Genomic DNA, 23,147 nt, shown 5'->3' with positions numbered 1-23,147 from the left:
GCTCCAGCTTCTGCAAGCCAAGCACCAAGAGTCACACAGGTCAGGCACGCTGTACTCTCCCCTCCCTGGTCACTGTAGGCAGCGAGATTAGAACAAGGAAGGGCCCAGGATGACTGACTGGCCTGGGACGGGCCGTCTACTGCGTGTATTTTTTTCTCCTCTCTGTCCACAAAAGGCAAACAGGAGTAAGATGATAACGGGAAGTTGACTGAAGCAAAACAGGTCACAGGAAGGAGATGATGCTCGGCGACAAATAAAAGACAGCTGCAGCTGGGCCTGGAGAAGATAGCTGGACACTTATGGGAAGCAAGCTTGGGGCTTTGTTTTACATACACATACACATATTTTCTCGGTGTGGCCCTGGCTGTCTTGGAACTTGCTCTGTAAACCAGGTTGCCTCAAACTCAGAACCACCTGCCTCTGCTTCCTGAGTGTTGGAACTAAAGGGGTGTGCCACCATGCCCATCCCTCCGAAGAAGCTTAAAATACAGAGCATGGGTGGGGACCTAGCTGGGAGAGTCCCTGCCTAGCCTTGCACGCATGAAGCCTTGGGTTTAAATGTAGAGTAAAATAAGCACCGGCACATAAGTACACGTAGGGCCTTACACATATAAGTACACGTAGGGCCTTACACATACGTACACGTAGGAACTTACAAGTGACTGGTTATTCAAGATTGTGTGCTTGGAAAACATACACAGCTGACTTATCACAGAGACAGAATTCTCGGGTTTGTAATCTCAATTTAATACCTGAACAAGATTTGATTAGGCCAGACAATGGTGGCACACGCCTAATCTCAGTCTCAGGAGGCAGAGGCAGGCAGATCTCTGTGAGTTCGAGGCCAGCCTGGTCTACAGAGCTAGTTCCAGGACAGGTAAGGGCTGTTACACAGAGAGACCTTGTTTGGAAAAAAATATTTTTTATTATTTTTTTTTCACATATTGTGATTGAAAATTCATCTCCCATTGTTAACCCCCACCCCCACGCCTTTAACGCAATCTTCCGTCAGAAAAGCTTTCAGAAGGTGGATCATGGCATAGATAACTGGAGAAAGCTTAGTCCGCACTTCTGATAGCTAAAGCCAGCTGAAAGGAGATGAACAGGAGACCTGAGATTCGCTCATGAACAGGCTTGTTGTCCTTAAAGAAATGCCCTTTATGGACTCAGCTAACAGGCCTGTGACCAGTGACAGACAGATGACCCAGATGACCCCGCAGTGTAAGTGTCAGATGTCAAGCTAATACACGTGTCAATGAAAACAGATGCGTTCGGCCCCAGAGTTAATATTTGAAAACTTTATTTTCTCAAATGAGCACCAACACAGATCGGAAACGACAAACAATGCAACTTCTCACTAATACTGAGTCATTATGTACAGATACCGAAAGGAGGTGAAGACGAATCACTCAAAAAACAATCGCCTTTGTTATTGGAGCAAAGTGCCCTGCGGAAAAAGATGCCACCAAGGACAACCGAAAACGAGAAGCAAAAACAATTTGAAACCCAACAATAGTTTGTAAACAGACAGACAGACAAACCTGTGGTATACAAGTCTCTGCAGACTGGGAAAGCGGACCGACTCCCGTCTTCACCAAAACATTGTAAAACACCGGGCAGAGCGAACCTTGGAGACAATAATGTCTTTCTTGGCTTGATCTTTTATTCTGGTACATTTCATTACTGTATAGTAATTTTAGAAATCAAACACGATTTTAAAAACAACCTTTCCCACTCACAGAACTATTTTCCATTGAGGCAGATTTTTTTTAAAATACAAAAGTTATGTTCAAAATTTGATTTGCCAGCCTCTGCCTAGACCTGAAGCAATCTGACCTTAAAAAAAAAAAAAAGAAAAAGGAAAGGAAAGAAAAGGAAAGGAAAGCTATCGTGTTATCAATGTCCTTTTAGCCTGAACCAGTTAACATTTAATATGACCTGGCTTCTAGAACAAGCAGAGCCCTGGGATGTGTGACTGATCTGTTCACGTCTCAGAAGCATGGACCTGACTTCGACTTCATCTTACAGGTTTGCTTTGCCGGCTCTAGATGCAGAGCGCACACCACCTCACGGAGAAAATCCTGCTCCATGCTGTTGGTCCACTCAGACATGGAAACCAGACAGGGAAACTACGTGCCCAAGGTGTAAACTGTAATTCATATAGTGTCCTCAGTAGAAAAGGAAACACACACACACACACACACACACACACACACACACACACACACACACACGATTCCAATTTCTCAGAAGTTCTCCCAACTACAGCAATTACTTCCAAGTTGTTACTACTGAAACTTGTTTCTTTTCTAGCCAAGACAGGGTAAGAAAGTATCAGTTCACAACCTGGTAATTTACTACAGTCTGTTCCACTGGGGAAAACGCAAACACAAAAATGCAAAAAAAAGTTTTAAAGCCTCAATCCAAGTTAAAGTGACAAATCTTAAAAAAAAAATCTTGGTGATTACTCTTTCCCTTAAAATGTACTTCAAGAAACACAGAGGAAGTCATAGAACTGAAAACAAACGTGCTCCCAGGGATCTGAGAATACAGCACCAAATATATTATTTAAAAAATTAAATATTATTTACAAAAGTATATTTCACAAGAGACTTGAAAACCTTATTATAAAGGGGACACCGCTTTAGTACACATTGATCTACTAGCAAAGATTCACTTTATCTACATGATCTGTCTAGGTGCTGGGGCGGTACTCAGCCAGGCCCAGCTGAGAGCCTGCGGGCATCAAGCTTGGCTACCCTTGACTCATGTTGATTCACCCATTAGCAGCCTAGGGAAATATGGGGGAGGGGGTGAATGTACCCCACGGTGGCCACGGCCCTATTACCTTTCAGTGGCACGGGGAGATGGAATGAGAGCTGGTCAGCTGGTCTTCAGTTCAAAACGAAGGCAGCTGGCGGCTGAGGTACAGAAGGCCCTTCCCTTTCTCTCTTCTCTGTTCACCCACCCCTGCCCAAGGTCACCCAATTAACTCCAATTCCCTGAACCTATGTGGGGTGAATGGATGAGGTCTTTGGTTATGCTGAGTCAATAATTTGGTGAGGAAAAAAAAGGAACTGACCGAGGCTTGGAGCACACTTGTCTCCCTTGCTCAGCTTAGCTAAGTGTTAGGCAGACAAGCCACAGATGGAGAGGAGAGGGTCGTACTGCTATGTGTTAGGCAGACAAGCCACAGATGGAGCGAAGGGCATAAGAAGCACTTCTGGTGTCACTGCCACAAAGAGAATCCTAATGGGTTTTGGTCCCACCCCCAAAGTAGCTATGGAAAAACCGACATGCTACTACTCCCCTTCGGCACCAAGTATAGTGCCAGACACCCACCCGATGCTCAACAGATAGCAGTTCAAGAAAAATCCAGAACGAGGCTTCTACTGGAGCTTGCTCTGGTCCAAGATGATCAAGGACCCCACCTAGGAAAAACAGTGGACACTGGTCTCCTTCTCTGACCCCTGAGAATGCAGGGCATCACATATCCAAGTTCTACGCCTCACTAATTTTAGTTTTAGAGAAAAACCATCCACCTAGGTTTAACTCCCACCCTCCATTAAAAAAAGAAGGAAAAGAACTTGTAGTAGAGCTGGGATATTCCCTGAGCAAAGGGTGTGTGTAATCAAATCCTTAAATGAAGGCCATTTCCCTCGGGCAGGATTGGGGGGTGGACGCAACAACGAGTGACTCTGGAGCCAGCAAGACAGTTTAGGAATGTGAAAGTGGGAAAATGTGTGTCGCTGAGAACTTGAGCCTGGGAGCCACCGAGTGGTTTTCAGGAAGCAAAACTTAGTCCTTCTGGGGCTTCAGTCCGTCCTGCAGTTCAGGGTGGTGGTGGGGGGGGGGGAGGCGGAGCTAATGTTCCAAGGCTCTGTATGCGGAGACTTGAACGAAATCCTGTTTCTAGGAATCCTTGGGTCCCACAAGATGAGCATCTGCTATTAAACAAAGCTGACCAGCTCTCTGCCACCTGGCCGTCACCACCAGCAGAACAGGGCAGGGCCAAGTCTCAGTTCTTTCATTCCCAGATCAGGACACAGGGGACAAAGCCAGGGAACCACAGCTCTCCTGCTGGGAATTTAGTTCTGTTGAAGATGAGATTTGGAAAATGCCCCGGGTCGGCTGCTTTAGTCTGAGTTAGCCAGTTTTACAGATTCTTATTCCCATGAACTCTTTTATTAGCCTTTTTTTAAGAAGTGACTTTTCCTGTAGGTCCAGCCTAGTTGGAGAACAATGTGTTGAGAATTATCTACTATGTGTGTATTTTAACATTATTTTCTGCCTAAGAAATGAAATTAATTCAAATGAGTTTCAGCCATGTGCCACATAATAGCTGAACTGCTGTAAAACATTCAGTGTTGATTCAAAGCAGTAAGTTCCTTATCGTCTCTGGAGACTTACAGGGAATTTTCCCCCATCGCTAATGCAAACCTTGGGTGGGGTGATGGGTGAGGGGGCAATAGTGAACCTATGAGTCCTCCCCACGGCAGGACCACACTGTCAAAAGATTACTCTCCCCACATAAGACATTCAGGTCTATTTTGCTTCCTAGGTTATGATGGAACTGGAGAAAAAAAGCAAACCAGAAACACTATGCACAAAGAGTTGCTAATCCCATGGAAGCTACTGCACACCGAGGAAAGATGTACTGAGCCCGGACTGGCTCAAACCTAAACTGTTCCTCCCAGAACCTCTCTCATTGCACTGTTCCCATAGAACTGCTGACTAGTTACCAATTTTTATTTTTCCTGCTTGTTATCAGGAGTTCCCAGGCTGCGACCCGTGCTCCCTGGCTTTCCTCCACTATGGATTTCAGGGTGCTGCTGGCTAAATGGAATATTTGCATCTTGCATCTCTCCCTTCGCCTGCGACAGTGAAGGAAACCAAGAAGGTGATTGCCCACAGGTGGGGTGGGGGCGGGAGGCATCAGAGTCACTAAAACCCATTTGGGCTTAACCTACCCCCCACCCACACTAGAAGGACATTCCACGGCCCAGAATGCCAGGGTCTTGCCCTGTCAGCAAGAATCAGGGCCATTTCTTGTGTTAATGTGCTATCCTGGCAACATTTGATATTAGGACAGAAGTCTGTTGTCAGAGAGAACATAGCCATGAGGTATTTTTTCTCTTTGTCCTTTAGAAAGAGTCAATTATTTCAAGCCAGGTCCCCAAGAGTAGCACAGCTTTGTTCTACCTCTACCCTCCTGCCCCTTCCCCAACCCCAGGACTCTCAGGTTCATCTTTGCTCTTCCCCGTGCCCAGGTGCCACTACTCTGAAGAGGCCATTGGGCAGCTCTCATATGGGCTGGGGGCCCTGTTCAAGGTGGACGCCACCACACGGCCCCACACAGCCAAGGATCTGTTCTGTTTGTCATTTTGTTTTCAGCCAACACTGGAACAGAGAAGCCAAGATCAACTCACAAACAGATACAAAGCAAAGAGACAGAGAGACAGCGATTCAGAGGCCAGTCACCGAAAAAGATGGCGTCAGGGTAGGAGTATGCCCCCTGATGGCAAGGCCCCTAAATGGATGGAACCAAGTGTTCAGTCACTCTCTCACGGTTGGGTAGAATGTTCAATTGGATGGCATTCGTGTGGATGCTGGAGCAGACGGACGCTGTCGGGTCAGTCCCAGCCATTGTCCTTGATCATGTGTGCTAGTTCAATGATGTATTTGCCTTCTTTATATTTCTGACTGCTTTCAAAAGCATGTTCCTATAAAACAGAGGAAGAGAAAGAACACTGAGTCATCAAAGGCAAACAGAAGAAGGCTTCTGAGGCACAGAAGCAGGGATGTTGCTGGTGAGAGGCACCAGGACAGCAAAAGTCAGGTCTACTGAAGATGCTAGCACACACGCATTCTGAGTTCCTGCACTTAACAGCACGACGGAGGGAACACCTGGGCTGCCTCAGTATTTCTTTGGCTCTTCTCTTAAACCTCTGCTTCAATGCCACCATCTTGGTAAGTTCTTTCACCTGTTGTGCCTTTGCCTGCTGTGCCACCACCTTCCCAGCTTCTTCCCTTATTTCTATCCACAGTAATCCATATTTCCCAAAGCACACAACATTCCCGTTCAGTTTCTATTGACTGTTATGCAAATGTTAAGGAAAGCAGAGATGTTCATGATTGTTTTTTAAAGATTTTATTTATTTGTTTTGTATACAGTGTTCTACCTGCATGTACGCCTGTATACCAGGACACCAGATCTCATTATAGACAGTTGTGGACCACCATGTGGGTGCTGGGAATTGAACTCAGGACCTCTGGAAGAGCAACCAGTGTTCTCAACCTCTGAGCCACCTCTCCAGCCCTGAGATGTTCATGTTTCTGCACTGCTATATCACTAGAAGATTAAAAGCCAGCTAACAGGCTAACGTGAATCGATGAAGTGCAGCTGTTGAATCTGAAAGTCAATTTGGAAGCTGAGTTGAGGACAAGGAGTTGCCTTCACGTGGAAGGCAGGGAAGACTAGAGTTGGCTTCATGTGAAGATCGTAAAAGATAAAACCAGGATTGGCAAGACTGTGCACATCTCTGATCCCAGCACACGGGAGGCAGAGGCAGGTGGATCTTTGGAGTTTGAGGCCAGCCTGGCCTATATATCAAGTTTTAGGACAGTCAGAACGATGTAATAGACAAATCCTGTCTCAAAACCTAAAAAAACAAAGCCTGCAATCCCAGCTCTTGGGCAGCAGAGGCAGGTCGGTTCTCTGTGAGTTCCAGGCCAGGTAGTATTCCCTGTCGCAACCTCACACGCGCATACACACACACACACACACACACACACACACACACACACACACTCACACTCGTGAGCTCCTTAGGTAACCCAGATTTCTGAAGCTTACTAGAGGTCTGTCCTACAGATGTATCTAAAGTTTCTGTATTATTTCCACTAGTTTCTAGGAACACAGGGAAGCCCGGTTATAATCTTTTTTTAAATGAAGGTTTAAAAATGATATTTTTATTGTATGTGCATTGGTATTTTGCTGGAGTTACAAGCAGTGGTGAGCTATCATCTGGGATCTGTAAAAGCAGCACCTAACCACTGAGCCATCTCTCCAGCCTTGGTTATAATCATAAAATGTACTTGTTCGGCTTGGATGGCAAGAGAAACAAGTAGTATGAGGCCAGCCTGGTCCTGTTTCCTTTTCTTGTTGTTTCCATATTAGATGAACCAAGTGTGTGCCTCTTTCCCCGCTGTGCTCCAAGGTGATGACGGAAGCTACATTAACCCCAGTACAGAGCCTGTCCCCACCCCATCCCATCCCTGCTCCACAGTGAGCCCCACAGAAAGCCATCTTGCCCAGGTGAAGGATAAAGGACTGAGAACATTGGTCCCTGGAGCCGAAACTCAGGGAATCTGAGGCATAGGGAAGTGGACAATTGTCTCTTCTGCCTGAGTCTCAGCCGTCAGTAGGAAACCAAACCCTGTCAGTGTTTCAGAACCCCTGGGCTTTAGTTATCTTGCTGACCAGAGAACTGTTCTATGAAGTGAGGAGCAAGAGGGGAAGCAGGAGAATGTAGTCACAAGACAGAGGGAAAGCAGAATAATTGTGTCCCTAGATGATCAGCATCACGACTGGGACCGCAAGGTGGTCCATGCTTGTAATTCTAGCTCGTGGCAGGCTGAAGAAAGGACCCAAGTTGCAGGCCAGTCTGGTCCTTCGCAAGACCTAACACCACTGCCTCCACGGTCCCATTGCTCATAACTTATTTCCCCACAATAAACGTCAATACTTTTAGAGCTTCCATTAGTTCCTCAGCAAGGCTGGCTAAGATCCTTCTGCCACCACCTACCATGCCCAGGGGGTACTGTATTCATTAGCACTTAAAAAGCAGAGAAGGAGGCCATAAAGTCACCTAAGAGACAGATCCGGGTTTGAACCTCATTCCAATGCTCAGAGGGAGGCTGTGGAAGCATTTGCCTATAATTTTTTTCCTTTATGCCTGGCTGTGAGTGTTAGCCACAGGTTAATGGCACGTGTCTTCCTCAGTTGCTTTGTTGAGACAGTCTCCCACTGAACCTGAAGCTCACCAATTGGCTAGATTAGCTGGCCAGCAAGACCCAAGTACTCTCTCTCCTGTTTATAACTACCGAGCTCTGGGATTACAAACATGTTACTGCACCCAACTTATTTTTTTCCATGAGTGCTGGGGATCAGAACTCAAGTCCTCATGCTTGTGGGCAAGCACTCTGCTGAGACATCTTACTGCTGTTGTTACATAACACATCCCCACACACGGTGCCCAGTCAGATGCTACTAAGTCCTGTTATAATTGTATACATGCGCACCAACAATGGTGTTCCCAGAACAGGTGAAGGACTGAGCTTAGAGGAGTCAGCTACTTGTCAAGGCCTGAGGGAAGCCTGTGGAAGAAAACAGCCCTCAGAAAGGAGGCCCTTTGCTATCTACCACTTCAGTCCCCTTCCACCCAGGCCCGTTTTGTACTTACGTATTTCCAGCCCAAAGTGGTTTTGCAGTTTTCACAGTAGATGTCTGCAACCGCATGGAGGCCTGTTAGCAACACCCGCTCTTCTGCAGGCCCACAGCCCACATTAACTCTACGCCAAAGACAGAAAGAGAGCGGGCAGTTAGTCATGGGTAAACAACCATTCGTCATTCAAACTGAGCTTCTGGCAAAAACTGACTAGACAAGACTGCTCCCAGGGAAGCCAGCACTGAGAAGAAAGTGGTCTAGAGCGGAAATGAAAACATCTCCTCAAAGGTAGCCATGTGGAAATATCTCAGAGGGAATAAATACTAGATCTGCAAGATTAAATTCTGCAAGCTTACCAAAACAGCCTTGGATGACAGTTTGCTTAGGGATTAAATTTTTCTGACACAGATTTATAATCTTGTAACCAAAGGAAAAACTGTATAACATTAATTTGTTGGGGGGACACATGTATGCTAAGGTGCATGTGGAGGCCAGGACAACTTCGGGAGTGGGTTCTCATCTACAATACAGATTTTCAGGGATCTGACTCATGCCGTCAGGCTTTTGGGCAGCATTGCCTTCACCTACCCAGTCAGCTCTTCTCCCCTAATCTGGCAACTGTACAGTAAGGTTCACAGCCTTGAGACAGCTCCTTAAAAGGTTCCAGAAGGCTGTTCCAGAGGGCTGAGCAGTGGTGGCACATGCCTTTAATCCCAGCACTTGGGGGCAGAGGCAGGCGGATCTCTGTGAGTTCAAGGCTACCCTGGTCTACAAGACCTAGTTCCAGGACAGGTTCCAAAGCTACAGAGAAACCCTGTCTCAAAAAACTAAAAAGTTGATGATGCCTAAGCTGGTAAGCAAGCCCATGTGTTTTATAGTCTTAGCATAAGGGCGGAGGGGTGGGGGGAGAGGCTAGACTACCAAACAAGCTCGGCTCCTTCACAAGACACCTGTTTCATGCTGTGCTACAAGTGTCTGTGAGCTTTGCCTTCCTATTCCAGTCAGAGGCTATGACTCGTGTGTCCATGGTTGACAATGGGCTTTGTAGACATCCTCAGCAGAAGGGATGAAGCCTTCCACAGGTTCTAGTCTCCCCTCCTCTCTCCCCCAATCATGAATCTCAGGTCTGGCTGACCTCCGTGCTGAAGATTCGACAGAAGCCCCAGTGTTTTCCTTGTGGGAAGACCCAGTGCTGGGCACTGCAGTGAGTACTTTATCGTTGGAGGGCAGACAACAAAATTTCACCTAAGGTACCTGACAGACACTGACTACTAGCCAATGCCCTAGGAGTCTTATTAATATTGAGAAGGCAGAGATCATGGCCCAATCACTGAGGAGTACTTTCCCCGCCCCTCAAGGATTTCACCCAATAAGCAGATGCTCCATTCAGAGACACTCACACTGAGTTAAAGAGGTATGCTCGTCCTTGACTTCCCTGGAACGACTGAAACACAAGAAAACAATCAATTGTTAGACATCCAAGTCTCCTATGCCCATCTGGGAAAAAACCCCAATCACAAGGCTGACCTTCCCTGCAAAAGGGAATTGGCAGAGTGCAGAGTCTAGCTGGCAGAGGGAATAGGGGAGAAGGTGAAGGCAGAACAAACAGTTCAACACAGATCAAGCCAGCCCGCATGGGGGCTAATTTACCAGCTCAGGTGAGATGAGGGACCAGGGTACAGGTTAAGCACCCAGGTTGGCATGGTGGTGCAGCCTCGAATACCAGCGCTACCATGGGGCACATTGAGAAACATGATCTTTATTTAACAACAGCAGAACTCTGGGTAACTAAATACCCCTCTGTTCTTGACACTGCCTGACAGCAAATTCACTGAGAGGATTAATCCACACCACCATTCCCAGTTTGAGTTGATGTCAGCCATCTGTGTCAGCCATCGCTTCACACAGCAGCTTGGCATAGAAAGCTGGGGGCAACAGTCTGCCCTCTTCTTACTCAGAGTCAGGCACAAGAACTGTTCTCATCACGCACCTGGGGCTGGTCATTTCCACCTGCCCCAGCGATTCGGGACCTGAGCAGGAGTCTAGGGCTCCAGTACTGGTGTGGAAGTGGCTTGGTCTCTAGGTCTCAGATGCTCACCCTGCAGAAGTCGCAGCATTTCAACCTCTAGCTGGGTCTGCCCTCTGGATGTCTAGTGGTAGAGTGACCAGGGATGGGGCAGAAAGGAGCCAGAGCTTGCCATGCAATCCGGCATCTACTTTCATTAGCACAAGCCTTGCCCGTGTTTCCCATCTCTAGTTTCACTGAGCTGCCTGGCTGACATGAGCCAGCCATGTTCTGTATTGCTGCTTGCATTTTTAATATGTGGTATGACAATTGTATCCGAATTTAACTTCCTAGTCAGCCTGGAAAAAAAGTATAAAAACAGACAAGGAAACAAGGAACTCTGAAGAAATCTGGGGCACCTAGTTGATAGATGACGAGAAGAGCCAGCAGGGTTCAGCTCACTGTGCCTGAGACAGTCATTTTGTCAAAGTACGGGTCTTTGGAAGTTGGTGTCTTTGGCCATAGAGAAAGGCAGCATTCCTGTGGTGAAGCGGCCATTGGAACAGCTGGATAGCTGGACGCCTTCCTGCCCAGGTGCAGCTCAAGGAGCAAGCAGATGCTCCCCAGCTGTTGCCCACACCCGAACCAAGTCTCCTGAAACATCGCCAAAGACCTCCTAGGCACAGCGACGCTGCTCTGGGTATTGTGGCCTCAAATACTGAACCCGGAGGTCCTGGTGACAGCCTAGACACAAACAGTCCAGCCCAACTGGTTCTCTGACCCGCTCAGGAAGATGCGCCACCAACACCTGTGCTCGGGCTTCCTAGTTCACGCGCTTTCTGCCTTCTCTGCATCTGGATTTAGCTTCAACTATGCTGTGAGTTTCAGAGGGCACGACCCACATCTTCAAGTCTCTCTGAACCCCCAGAACAGCGTGTGAATCTGGCACATAGTGATTGCTGATTTATTTATTTTTATTTTATGTGCATTGGTGTTGTGCCATGGGTGTCAGGTTCCCTGGAACTGGAGTTACAGACAGTTGTGAGCTGCCATGCGGATGCTGGGAATTGAACCCTGAATCAGGAAGAACAGTCAGTGCTCTTAACCACTGAGCCACCTCTCCAGTTCCCATGATTGCTGATTTTATTTTGAAGAGTCTCACGATGTAGGCCAGGCTGGCCTTGAACTCCCAGTAATCCTACTTCAGCCTCCAGAGCTGATAGGATCATGGGTATGAGCCATTACATCCAGTTCAGTCAGCAGATATTAAATACTATTCCAGTGAACTGCCTCTAATACTATTGGGGTGCATGAATTCATGTGTTCTGATATTTATATGCCTGTGAAGCGATCACCACAACCAAGATGAAGGATAATCACCAGCCTGGTGGCATTGATTTATAAGTAGCATTTCAGAAACCCAGTTTTGTTTTTTTTTGAGCCAGGATATCTCTCTCTCTCTCTCTCTCTCTCTCTCTCTCTCTCTCTCTCTCTCTCTCACACACACACACACACACACACACACACACACACACACCACAACCCTCATACACATAGTGAGGCCAGTCCCTGGCTGCCCTGGAACTCACTATATATACGAGGATGGCCGACCTCTGCCTGGGACTAAAAGCATGCACCACACATTACATTTTTATATGAAACTCATTGGTGTTAACCCCACCATCTCACCTCCCTTTCTTCTCAAACAACCAGTTACCAAAAGCGGATATACTCTATGATCTCAGAACATCACTTGGCATCTGTCTGTAAACAGTCTGATTATGGGCAGATGTGCATTTTCTCTAGGATTGTAGAATTCTAGAGTTAAAGACACATGGCACCACACCCTGCCTCAATTTCTGTTAGTTGAGGTTAACCTGGTCTACCTAAGAGTGTCCCAGGTTAGCCAGGGTGACAATACTGAGACAGACACAAAGGACAGATCACGGACTATACATCGTGCCTCAGGATTTCCTTGAGTCTCTCCTCTGCATCCCTTTCTCAATAATGGCTCTGCAGGAAGTCAATGCTTTCTGTCACTCATACATCGTGTAAGATTTTTTTGTTTGGCCTCTTTTACTCAGAATTATTTAAAACAAATTCTTAGGGTATATTTTATTTATGAAATGTATGTAATTGATGCCCAGAGGACAGGAAAGAGAGTGTGGACCTCCTGGAGCTAGAGTTATAGACGGTTGTGAGCCGTCTGATGTGGGTGCTGGGAACTGAACCCAGGTCCTCTGTAAGAGCAGCAAAAGCTCTTAGCCATGGGGCCATCTCTCCAGCCTCTAGCTCATCCATGTTGCTGGGTGGTGGTAGCATACACCTTTAATCCCAGCACTCAGGAGGCAGAGGCAGGTTAGCTCGGAGTTCGAGGCCAGCCTGGTCTACAGAACTTGTTCCTGGACAGCCAGGGCTGTTACACAGAGAAACCCTGTCTCGAAAAAAACAAAAGCAAAAAAACTAAAAAACAAAAAAAAAAAAAGAAAGAAAGAAAAGGCTCTACTTATGCACTTATGCATCTGAGGTACATGGGTGATTTATCTGCACACCAGAAGAAAGAATTGGATAGTGTGCTCACTGCCACGAGGGTGCTGGGAATTGAACTCAGGACCTCTGACGAGCAGCCAGTGCTCTTCACCGCTGAGCCATCTCTCCAGGCCCCATAGAAAGAGTTCCCCCCATATACACTTTATAGCAGTGCAATCATGGCACCCATGAATATGTACAGTAAACTTAGGCTCAAGCATTTTGCCAAAAGAGCGCTGCACTGGGAACGCCCATCTGCTACAGGGCATTGCCCAGAAGTAACTACTTGGAGCCTGACACAGATTAAAATTCCTAGAGAGCAGGGGCTGTGAGGTAGGATGCAAGGCAAAGAAAACAATCTCCCTGGGCTCAAAGGTGGCTCACAGGTATGCCAGGACAGATCCTCCAGGCCTGTTTGGTAAGAGTATGCTGGCAGAAGTCCAGGCCCTGCCAAGGGTGCTGGACCCAGCAGGGCTGTTGTGGTGGGAATACGTCTTCAGGTACGCTCTAAGAAGCAGAATCTGCCACTGTCTCCCCAGCCTGGCACTCACTGAGCCAGCTGCATTTTCTGAGGCGGAAGTCTGGACGCTCTTCCACTGTGGCTTCCACCACCCTGGGGACCCTGCCAACCCAACATTTATGATGAGAAAAACAGACAGGGAGAACAACGGGCTTCTTGCAAATAGACACAGACAAGAATAGCCTGGCTGGGTCACTGTATTCCATAGGGCTGGCCCAGCCCAGCCCAGCACAACCTGGCACAGCCTGGTGTTCCCTTGGGTGAGGGTGGTACCAAAGGTGGGGAAGCTAAAGGGAGCTAAGGAAGCAATTAAAACAAGGCAAATAGAACCGAGACCAGGAGATGCCAGACTGTCAGACACATTTGTTTGCTGTCATTACTGCCAGGCAACAAAGCAGTTCTTTTCCATGCTGTGTGTCAACCAAGGCTGGGGTGCAGGCCGGCACCAAAGGCTTTGTTCTGTTGCGTTTTGTTTAAGGCATACAAAACTTTTCTTCTGTCCTTCAAAGTACACTACCAGTGGTGGGCCCAGCCCTTTCAGGCAGCTAAAAGACACAGAAAGGGCCAAAACCGCTCAATTCTGGCCCTGTTGGAAGTCTGGAAGGCAGGAACTCCTTTTTCAAGGAGGGAACTGCTGAAGCTGGGTGTGGTGGCACATGCCTGCCACCCAAACTCTTGGGAGGCAGAGGCGGGAGGAATGCAGGGAGGCCAGCCTGGGTCACATGCAAGACCCTGCCTCAAAAAGAGTGAACACTGGAGCATTAGGGGTGGGGGTAGCAGAAGGCAGCGATGTGGGGAGCAGGCGCAGCCTCTTGCAATAGACTGAGCACTTGCTCCTCTGTGTAAGGTAGGAGGAGCTCGTCACTCCAGAAGTCCTGGGTTCCAGTCCTGACCATGACACTCCCTCACCTGCTCTCATTCGCACCTCTCTCGGCTCTCATTTTCATCTATAAATGAAAATCATGCCTATTTCAAAGGGCAGTTAAGAGAGGGAAGCTGCCGGGCGCACACATTTAATCCCAGGCAGAGGCAGGTGGATCTCTGAGTTCAAGGCCAGCCTACTCTACAAAGAGTTTTGGAGCAACCAGAGCTGCTGCAGAGAAACCCTGTCTCAAAATCCAGACCAAACCACCATACAAGAAAACCAGCAAGCCTCACATGGCAGATGCCGCCCAGAGTAAAACGCTCTGCTTCCAATCAAGGCTTCACAGGAACTCAGGGAAGAGAAGTTGACTTTTTAACTCTTCAAGGCTCTTCTCCTGAGGACTTGTCTTAAAAAAAATAGTTTGTGTCTGAGTATATGTACGTGTGTAAACATATGCATCACATGTGTGCCTGGTGTTCAGAGAGGTCAGAAGAGGGCATGAGATCCCCTGAAAATGGCTAGAGTTACGGATAGCTGTAAGCCTCCATGTGGAGGAGGCTGGAAACCAAATCCAGGTCCACTCCAAGGGCACCAAGTGCTTTTAACAGCTGCTCTCCAGCCCCTCTCTTACCAAGATGAAAGGTACGGCTTCCCCTCAAGTGTCATCATGAAAAGGGAAAAGAGCCGGGCAGTGGTGGTGCACACCTTTAATCCCAGCACTGGGGAGGCAGAGGCAGACAGAGCTCTGCAGGTTCAAGGCTAGCCTGATCTAAAAGAGCTAGTTCCAGGACAGCCGGAGCCAAATAGTGAAAACCTGTCTGAAAAAAACAGAAAAGAGAGAGAGGCAATGAGAATGAGGCTAGTGAGTTCCAGATCAGCCTGGGCTAGAATATAAGATTCTGACTCAAAAATACTGTTGAGACATAAAAAGGATGATGGAAATGTGTCTTTAAATATAAAATTAAGTGGATCTTGGTATAGTCTTAGGGTTGTACAATCATTATCATGTTTAATTCCAGAACATTCTCAGGCTCCAGAAAGAAATCTCAGCATCCTTTCTCTCTCTTGCCCCAGCCCCTGGCAGCCAGTCTCCTCTCCACCTCTACAGAGCTGCATGAGGCACTAACTATACTTATGAGGTGGTTAAAACTGACCTTTGAAACGCTTTCAAATGCTTCATCAGGATGGGAGCCAAGTATGTAGGTATAGGTACAAAGCAGGATCAGGGACCAGTAAGACCTTTTCCCTTGAAACTGTGGCTGGCGCCTCCCCGTACCCAGCAGGAAACAGATGTGGCATGTTATGAGAAAGGGTCAGGTCAGCCATTTTCCTATTATTCATTCTCGTCCTTTTCTCTGTCTATCGTTAGTGTCCGTGAGGTCACAATAAAACACAGCCATTGCAAAGGGCTGAAACCCAAGCGAAACAATGCTAGATCCTCCTGGACATCACCCTTGAAGAAGCATACAGATAAGTGAGAAGAGTGGTAGTAATGAACAATGCTAGAAACTTCCAGAATTAAACACACGTGTAGTTGATAGAAGCTGACTGTTTACTTAAGAGGAAAAGACTACTACAGGGGATTTCTTCCATCGTCTCGATGATAAAAACTGAGGAAATGGACTCACATGGAAATAGGGAGATGGTTAATTATGAAGGTATTTCCTGGCTGTGGTTTCCACAATGGGACATAGGTCACCAGGAAGACAGGGATAAAACAAAGCCATTCGTGTATCTTTATGATTTACCAAAAAAACTTCACATAGGGATCTAGCAACCTTAGTGGTGTGACATACCTATAATCCTAGCACCTGGAAGAACTAGCTACAGCTCTACGTGATAAGTACCATGTGACTCAGAGTTACACACGGGACACCCTGTGTCAAACAAACAAAAGGAAAGAGGGACTTCAACAGGATGGCTTCCTTGAGGTCCTACCTCTGTGCCTGTGGCCTATGGGTCTCACTGACCCTCATGTTCCTTAAGCACACACAAGGAGGGGCAGAGAAGGGACACTTTTTTTTGGTTTGGAGACAGGGCTTCTCTGTAGCTTTGGAGCCTGTCCTGGAACTAACTTTTGTAGACCAGGCTGGTCTCAGACTCACAGAGATCCACCTGCCTCTGCCTCCCAAGTGCTGGGATCAAAGGCGTGCGCCACCACTGCCCAGCAGAAGGGCCTTGTTCAAAAGGAAGAAACAGCTGCTGTGCACGGGATAATTCATGATCACTGTATGTGCAAAAGGTGGTCAGAGTCCCGAGTGCCTGATTTATTGCATAGTTGGGGATCTCCACCTCGGTGAGACCTTTCACTTCCCATTCCTGTTGACCCAAGTGCCCTGCAATTTCAAGGTTGGGCCTAAGGGCAGGGGGTGCCCAGCTCACCCAGTCATGTCTGCCTGGTGTCTGGCAAAGAGGACGCAGGCAGCTTCGGTGCTTGGGAAGCACTGGACCAGCTCTCCCTAGTGGCATGTCCCCGAGCAAGGCTTTTCTGAGTCTCTGACATCCATAAGTAGGATCTAGAAAACTACCTACTCCACAATATATACTAGTAAGAGGGGTGTTGTTCGTGTGTGTATATGGAGATCAGAGTCCAGACCCTACAGGTTCGTCCCCCCGCCCCCCCCCCCCCCCCCCCCGCTGTCCCAGGGAGTTGGCGGCTGTGGTTGTTCTCTGTTGCACTAAAGGCAGGGTAAGATTCTGAGCGTGTGGCAGTGGGTTCCAGTGTAGAGGCCAACGTAAACAACCAGGCAGTGAGAAGACAGTGTTGCCAGCTAGCAGTACCCTCCCTCCCTCCTTTCTCCCCTTGGAGAAGTAAGGTCTGGCAAATGCTCATTCTTCTTCGGACAGAGTAGAGGGTGCTCAAACTCACACACCCTGTCCCCCAGGACAAAGGCTGGCAAGTCATCCTCACAAGGCCTGCTCAGGAAGATGCCATTTTCTGAACCGGCCCCTGGGGGTGGAGGAATGATGTAATGGCAGCCGGCTACTGAACATCAAATTCAAATCAAATTTGCTTTAATTTTGATGCCATTGAACTATAAAACTAAAAACTTTTAACAAAGAGTATTCATATTGGAGCTCAAATTCCTCTCAAATCCTTTGGCCTTTGAAAACAATTCAGGGTTGCTACCATTTAAAGAAAAATGCTATTACTATGATAAAAGCATAAATATCAGTATATTTTAAATATACTAATCAAAATATAAGACTCCTATTTCCAGCGTCAATGAGGCATACGCAAATGAAATGTCCTCATGATCCTAAGGCAGGCGTGAGTCAGCAGTTAAAACCTACAGACTCCTATTGCTGTAAGAGCCCAGTGCCTTCCAAGGTAAGCTACACGCGATACAGAAGGAACTGCTTTCTAAATATTTCTAACAATCACTCAGAGAAATTGGACAGAGTCAGTAACATGAGATTAAAGTGGTTCATGTAAAGGACTGAATGGGTGGCAAGGTGGTTCACCGGGTGAAGACACTTGCTAAGTCTGATAACCCTGAGTTCATTCCCTAGGACCAACACCTGAAGGAGAGAACCACACAAGGTAAGTTAAAATGTAGCTTAAAAAAAAAAAGGTTGGAAATAAGTCCTGGCTCACACTGCCCTGTACTTACCATGGACCAGGCATGATCCAAACTGTGATCCAAACAGTCAGTCCTCTAAGCAATACAGTGAGGAAGGCTAAATCGCCCCCACTGTAAGGATGTAGAAAGCACAGTGTTTAAGGAATATGCCTAGAGTCAAACAACAACATGAGAGACTCAGGCAATTGGCACTAAAATCTGGGGGAGCACAAAGATGGGGTAACAAGGGTATGGTATAAGTGGCTTTCTAAAAAGAAGGGAATTAGTTTCAAATGTATGTTGGGCACCAGGATGTAGGACATTACAGATTTCACCTCCAAAACAGAACAAGGAACACCCAAAGTCACTTTGGTTCACTCAACTCGTTAAGTCAAGCCTAAGGCTTCTGACTTCCCACCCCAAGATTTCCCTAGCAGGCGTTCACTGGGAAAAGCTGTCTCTGTTGGGAGCTATTGGGGGCTGTGGACCCCTGGACCCTGAATTCCCTGCGAGCGGCTTGTTTTTCCTATGCCTGCAGCTGCTTGAGACCTTGATGGCAGGCTGGTGGGTCTGCAGCCGAAAGATCCCAGTGGCCAGAGCCCTATATAAGCGGCCCCTGAGCACAATGAACTTGGCATTCCGTATCAAGGATGACCCATGTCCTCGTCTCTGCGTGTTTCAGTCTCCAGTCCCTTGCCCGGAGACTCGCGAACTGTGGCAGTAGCACTAACCGTCCTTAACTGCAGGCGTAGAACTTTACAGTCTCTTTAATGAAAAAGAGATGGGTCAATCTGTCAGAACTGATGAAATCTCATAGGCCATTCAAATGCCTCTGCTCTGATGCCATGTTTACTTAATAGTCTAAATTTAACGCTCGCTCAAGTGGGTTTACCTTCAAGGAAGATAACACACGGTTCAAGCTTTCGGGATTAAGCGCTGAAAATTAATGAATTCGATTTCTGGCTTACCAGTCAGCTCCCCTATGAGTTGTGTTACCGTGAACTGCTTCAGAGTTTGGTCGCTCTTGAGCAAATGAAAACAAACAAACACCAACAACTTGATTTATGGACCTATGGTGTGTGAGGCTGGGGACCACCCAGGGGATGCTCTGCACCCCGGGCTAAAATCAGCTTTCCAGCTCACTACTGAAAGATTATTTCACAGCACTTGAAATAAATAATTCAAAGCTAAGAAGTTGGCTTTTAGCTTTTTAGCTCCTTAAAAATCCTTTCATTGGCAAAGAAGGATTAGAAGGCTGCTTGGGCCCTGTACAGCAAATGCGCCAGTAACCACAGTCCCTTGAAAGCCCCCATAGTGGGCTGCGCTCTGAGCGTCCTGGAAGCCCTCCAAACACAGAGGACTTCCTCTTGTTTATTTCACAGACCCACATGGCTCTTGCTCTTATCGCAACCAAATCTCCCAATGCTTTTTAGAGCAAACTCACTACCTTCTTCAGCCAATTAGCCCTTCACGGCCAAACTTCTTAAATGAGCTGAGTGAGCCTTTCACCTTAGGGTTGCCTATCTCAAGTTCTTCGGGTCTGCATCAAGCATCTATGAACTAAACACTCAGATGTTTGGTGTAGTAGATAAAGTAGAGCTAAGTCGGCTGGCACATAGCTTTAATTCCATCACCTGGAAGGCAGAAGCAGTTCTAGGGTAGCCTGGTCGATGGTTACTTGCAGGCCACCCATGGCTATATAATGAGAGACAGAGAGAGACTAACAGTTCCCTAGGAGTGGAAGGCATGGAGACCTAACAATCGTCTAGGTTTGCTTGTGAAAGTGCTCTGTGATGTCTGTACAAGGCTGAACTCTGGGGACAAATTTCTCAGAAAAGACTCTGCTGACACATGACTGTGCTTGGGTAAGCCAGGCTTTTAATTCCTGGTTCTAGCACTTTGTCACGAGCTTCGTGTCTCTGGTCCCACGTTCCTCCTCCGTACAGCAGAATGACAGTGTCTTCTTTCCTTCAACTATCCTTTGTGTTTTCTCTACCTAACTTGGCTTCACATCTCCCTGCCCATGCCCTAACTGTCAAATACCAACTCCTCCCGGAAATGTTAATCCATGTACAAGGTCTTACAACAATTAATTGCGCTTCAGGTTGGTCATATGAACTAAAAGAAGCTGATGAATGTGTTCCTTCCTGCGGTGGCAGCTGTCCAGCTTCTACCGTATTAGCATGTTCCCATCTCCAGTTCAGCAGATGCACGTATGAAGTCAGATATATTACTTAAAAGGTCATGATCAGCATCTGAGAGGGGGAGCTGAAGCAGGAGAAATGCCACAGATTGAGACTGGCTAGGCAGTGCAGTGAACTCCGGGCCAGCATGGACTCCAGAAAAAACCCAAGCTCAAGAAGCAGGTGTAGTGGGGCCCTCGGGGAGCAGAGGCAGGCAGAGCTCTGAGCTCCAGATGTTGTCTACATAGTCAGCAATGACAGCCAGAGCTCTGAGACCCTGTTTCAGGAAAGGGGAAGAGGACATGGTGGAAGCCACAGAAATCAGGCAGAGCGCGGAAGGCGCTGCGAAGGGGCCAAGCGGCACACACAATGAACCCCTGGCATTTCTGGCTCACCAGAAATAGAACATAACCAGATTGGAATAACCAGCCTGTTGGCTCCTAAGCTAGGAAAAACCCCATAACCTGCCTTTCCCGAGGAGAGTGTCCCCAGGGCTCAGCTGTGAAATGCAGGAGCTGAGAAAGGTCTCTTACAGAGCAGATTCCCGAGGCCATAGTCTCTAGAGAACAGCCACCTGGCACACTGAACGTTTCTGACTCAGCCAGTGTGGTACACGTCCTCTTTGCCGTTCACTGGCTGACCTATCTGATGATCCTTGGCTTAGGGCTCTCAGCACTCAGATGGAGAAACTAAAATTCCTGCCAGATAATCTGGTGTTCATCTTTCTTCCTGGGCCAACATGAAAGTATTGGGCTCACTGTGAATTATCAGGCTCTGGGAAAACATTGCCTAGTCAAAGGGAAAGGTGCCAATCTAGGGCAGTCTATGAAAGTAAACTGAGGATGTATAAATGGCCAGGGAGCAAGGGAGGGGCTCAGAACCGTGCGATGTGGTCACATGATCATACCAGTGCTCTTTATTTAAATCTGCAGGACCTGCTGGATACCATGGAGGATTTCAACTAGCTGCCTGTATACTGAAGGTGCTTATTACAATCTGGCCAAGCAGGAGACAGGACTAAAACACAAAACATGTTAACATAGTTAAAAGTTTAAAGATGGCTGGGGCCTAGAGAGGATGGGAGCGACAGTCTGGGGCTGTTCACAGGAGAGGGTGTTCCTCAGAGAGCAAAAAGGAATTAAATCTAAGAAGCCAGGAAAGTCAGCAGCCCAGCAACCTTCCCTATTGCACATTATAGAAACCAACAGTGGGCAATCCCAGCACCAGCCTGGTCTACAGAGTGAGTTCCAGGACAATCAGGGCTACACAGAGAAACCCTGTCCCCAAACGAAAAAAAAAAAAAAAAAACAAAAACAAAAATCAAACAAGTGGTCCAAACAGATGTTCAAATACAAGAGAGGATCTTGTTATGGAGATAGATAGATAGATAGATAGATAGATAGATAGATAGATATAGCCTAGGTAACCCTGAACTAATTGATCTCACCTCAGCCACCTGAGTCTATATGATCTATTTGTGGGCAAAATAAAGACCCCACCCCTTATATTTTCCACAATTTTATACCCTTGGGGGGTGGTCTTAAGCAATTTTTTAGATGTATTCGTTTATTTTGTGAATGTGCATACATGGAGGTCAGAGGACAGTTTCCAGGAAGCAGGGCTCTCCGTCCACTGTAAGTTGCAGGGTCTAAACTAAGGTCATTGGGCTTGCAGCAGACACCTTTAGCTTCTGCGCCATCTTGAAGGCCCCTAGGCACTCATAATTCTCACGAGAACCCTGGGACTATGTAGGTAGTATTATTTGCATTCCACGGGTGAGGAAAGGAGGTAGAAGATGGGGTCTAGACCACTCTTAGACCCCAAAGAGAGTCCCTGACCCCTTTCAGCCATCCACACTCTTCGGTGAGCCTTGTCTATTGTCTATTCTTCCAAACATCGGGCATTTTTATCCCTTAGTCCTCAACATCCCTGATGGGGTGGAGAAGGTGTGCCGTGTCTACCAGACGGGCAGGGAATCCCAAAGCAGAGCTTGTTAGTTTTTAAACAAGAAGTAGCCAGTGGGACAAGAAGTGGGAGTTCCAGGCTGTAGGGCTTTCATGTTGCTCCATGAGAACAGCCAGGACAGCAAGCCCTGGTGTTTGCAGTCCGTTACCAAGTCTCTGATTAGGTCTAGCAAGGGACTCAATTAGCATCATGGAAACATGGAGCAGATTTCAGAAGAAAGGTCAGCCACAAGTCCTAGCATTTGCTGTCAGCCATCTGCCAGGCAGGAAGTACTACTCAGATCTATTTTTAATCCTCTTCCCTGGGCTAGGACTCCTGGGAGGATGCAGAGGCTGGGGTTATTCCGAGACAAACATCTAATTGCCACCTTTCTATACACATCTGAACACTGGATCCTCAAGACCAGTGCAGACGTGGAGGCCCAGTCATTCTGGACTGGGCCCACAGGTCATCTCTGATAGCCATGGGAAAGTATCTTAAGACTGGTTGGGTCATGAATTCTATTAGGTAACTTGGTGATCTCTAGAACCGGGTTCCGAGGACTGAGTCTGGGAGGGACTCCGGCTAGGCTTCCGTGCGTTTTCCACAAGGTAGGCCTGTGGAGTGACATTGTAGGTTTCCTCACTGCTGCCATCTTTGTTTCTTCTCATTTGTCTCATCGGGTAACCTGAAACCAGTGCAGCTAGGCAGAAACCTCATTCATTACTCAGTATAGGGAAAGAGGAGAGAAAGGGGAGATGTTCCATCTCAGTCCCCAAACCAGACATCCAGAAGCAGGAACCTCTGTCCACTGGCTTCCTCTCCATCTGTTTCCACCACAGTCCTGTCTCATTTCAGTGCAGCCCAGGGGACTGGACGGGGAACCTGGCAGGACCAGGGGGATCATGCGAAAAGGGCCTGGTGGTTCAGGAAGCCCTTCTGTTGGAGGCTCAAACCTCAGAGTTCCCTCCTGTTCCCATCCAAGGGTAAAGCCTCGGTCCCAGCCAAGGGACTCCATCTGCCAGCTTCAGGGCAAAGGGGCCTATGGGGGGTGGGGGAGTTGGCCGTCTCTGCACCCTCCCCTTCTC

The 23,147-nt window shown here is 47.5% G+C and overlaps 1 protein-coding gene across 3 annotated transcripts in view; it reads right to left on the bottom strand.

Moving 5' to 3' along the window:
• Positions 1–1,283: 1,283 nt before the first annotated feature.
• Ypel2 (yippee like 2) overlaps positions 1,284–23,147 on the bottom strand; it is a 56,636-nt gene continuing 34,772 nt past the window's right edge. For 2 of the 3 annotated variants that reach the window (XM_048446783.3, XM_048446784.3), the window contains 3 exons: positions 9,851–9,894; positions 8,466–8,574; positions 1,284–5,723 (listed from right to left, as the gene is read on the bottom strand). In XM_048446783.3, coding sequence (XP_048302740.1) covers positions 5,634–5,723; positions 8,466–8,574; positions 9,851–9,894 — 243 coding nt within the window. In that variant the 3' untranslated portion in view covers positions 1,284–5,633. Of the gene's footprint in view, positions 5,724–8,465; positions 8,575–9,850; positions 9,895–23,147 lie in introns of those variants that run through there. The other variant, XR_015003738.2, reaches the window with a different exon arrangement.

The sequence above is a fragment of the Myodes glareolus genome, chromosome 9, assembly GCF_982192425.1.
Source record: "Myodes glareolus chromosome 9, mMyoGla1.1, whole genome shotgun sequence".
NCBI lineage: Eukaryota > Metazoa > Chordata > Mammalia > Rodentia > Cricetidae > Myodes > Myodes glareolus.
This window is presented reverse-complemented; position numbering and strand designations above follow the sequence as displayed.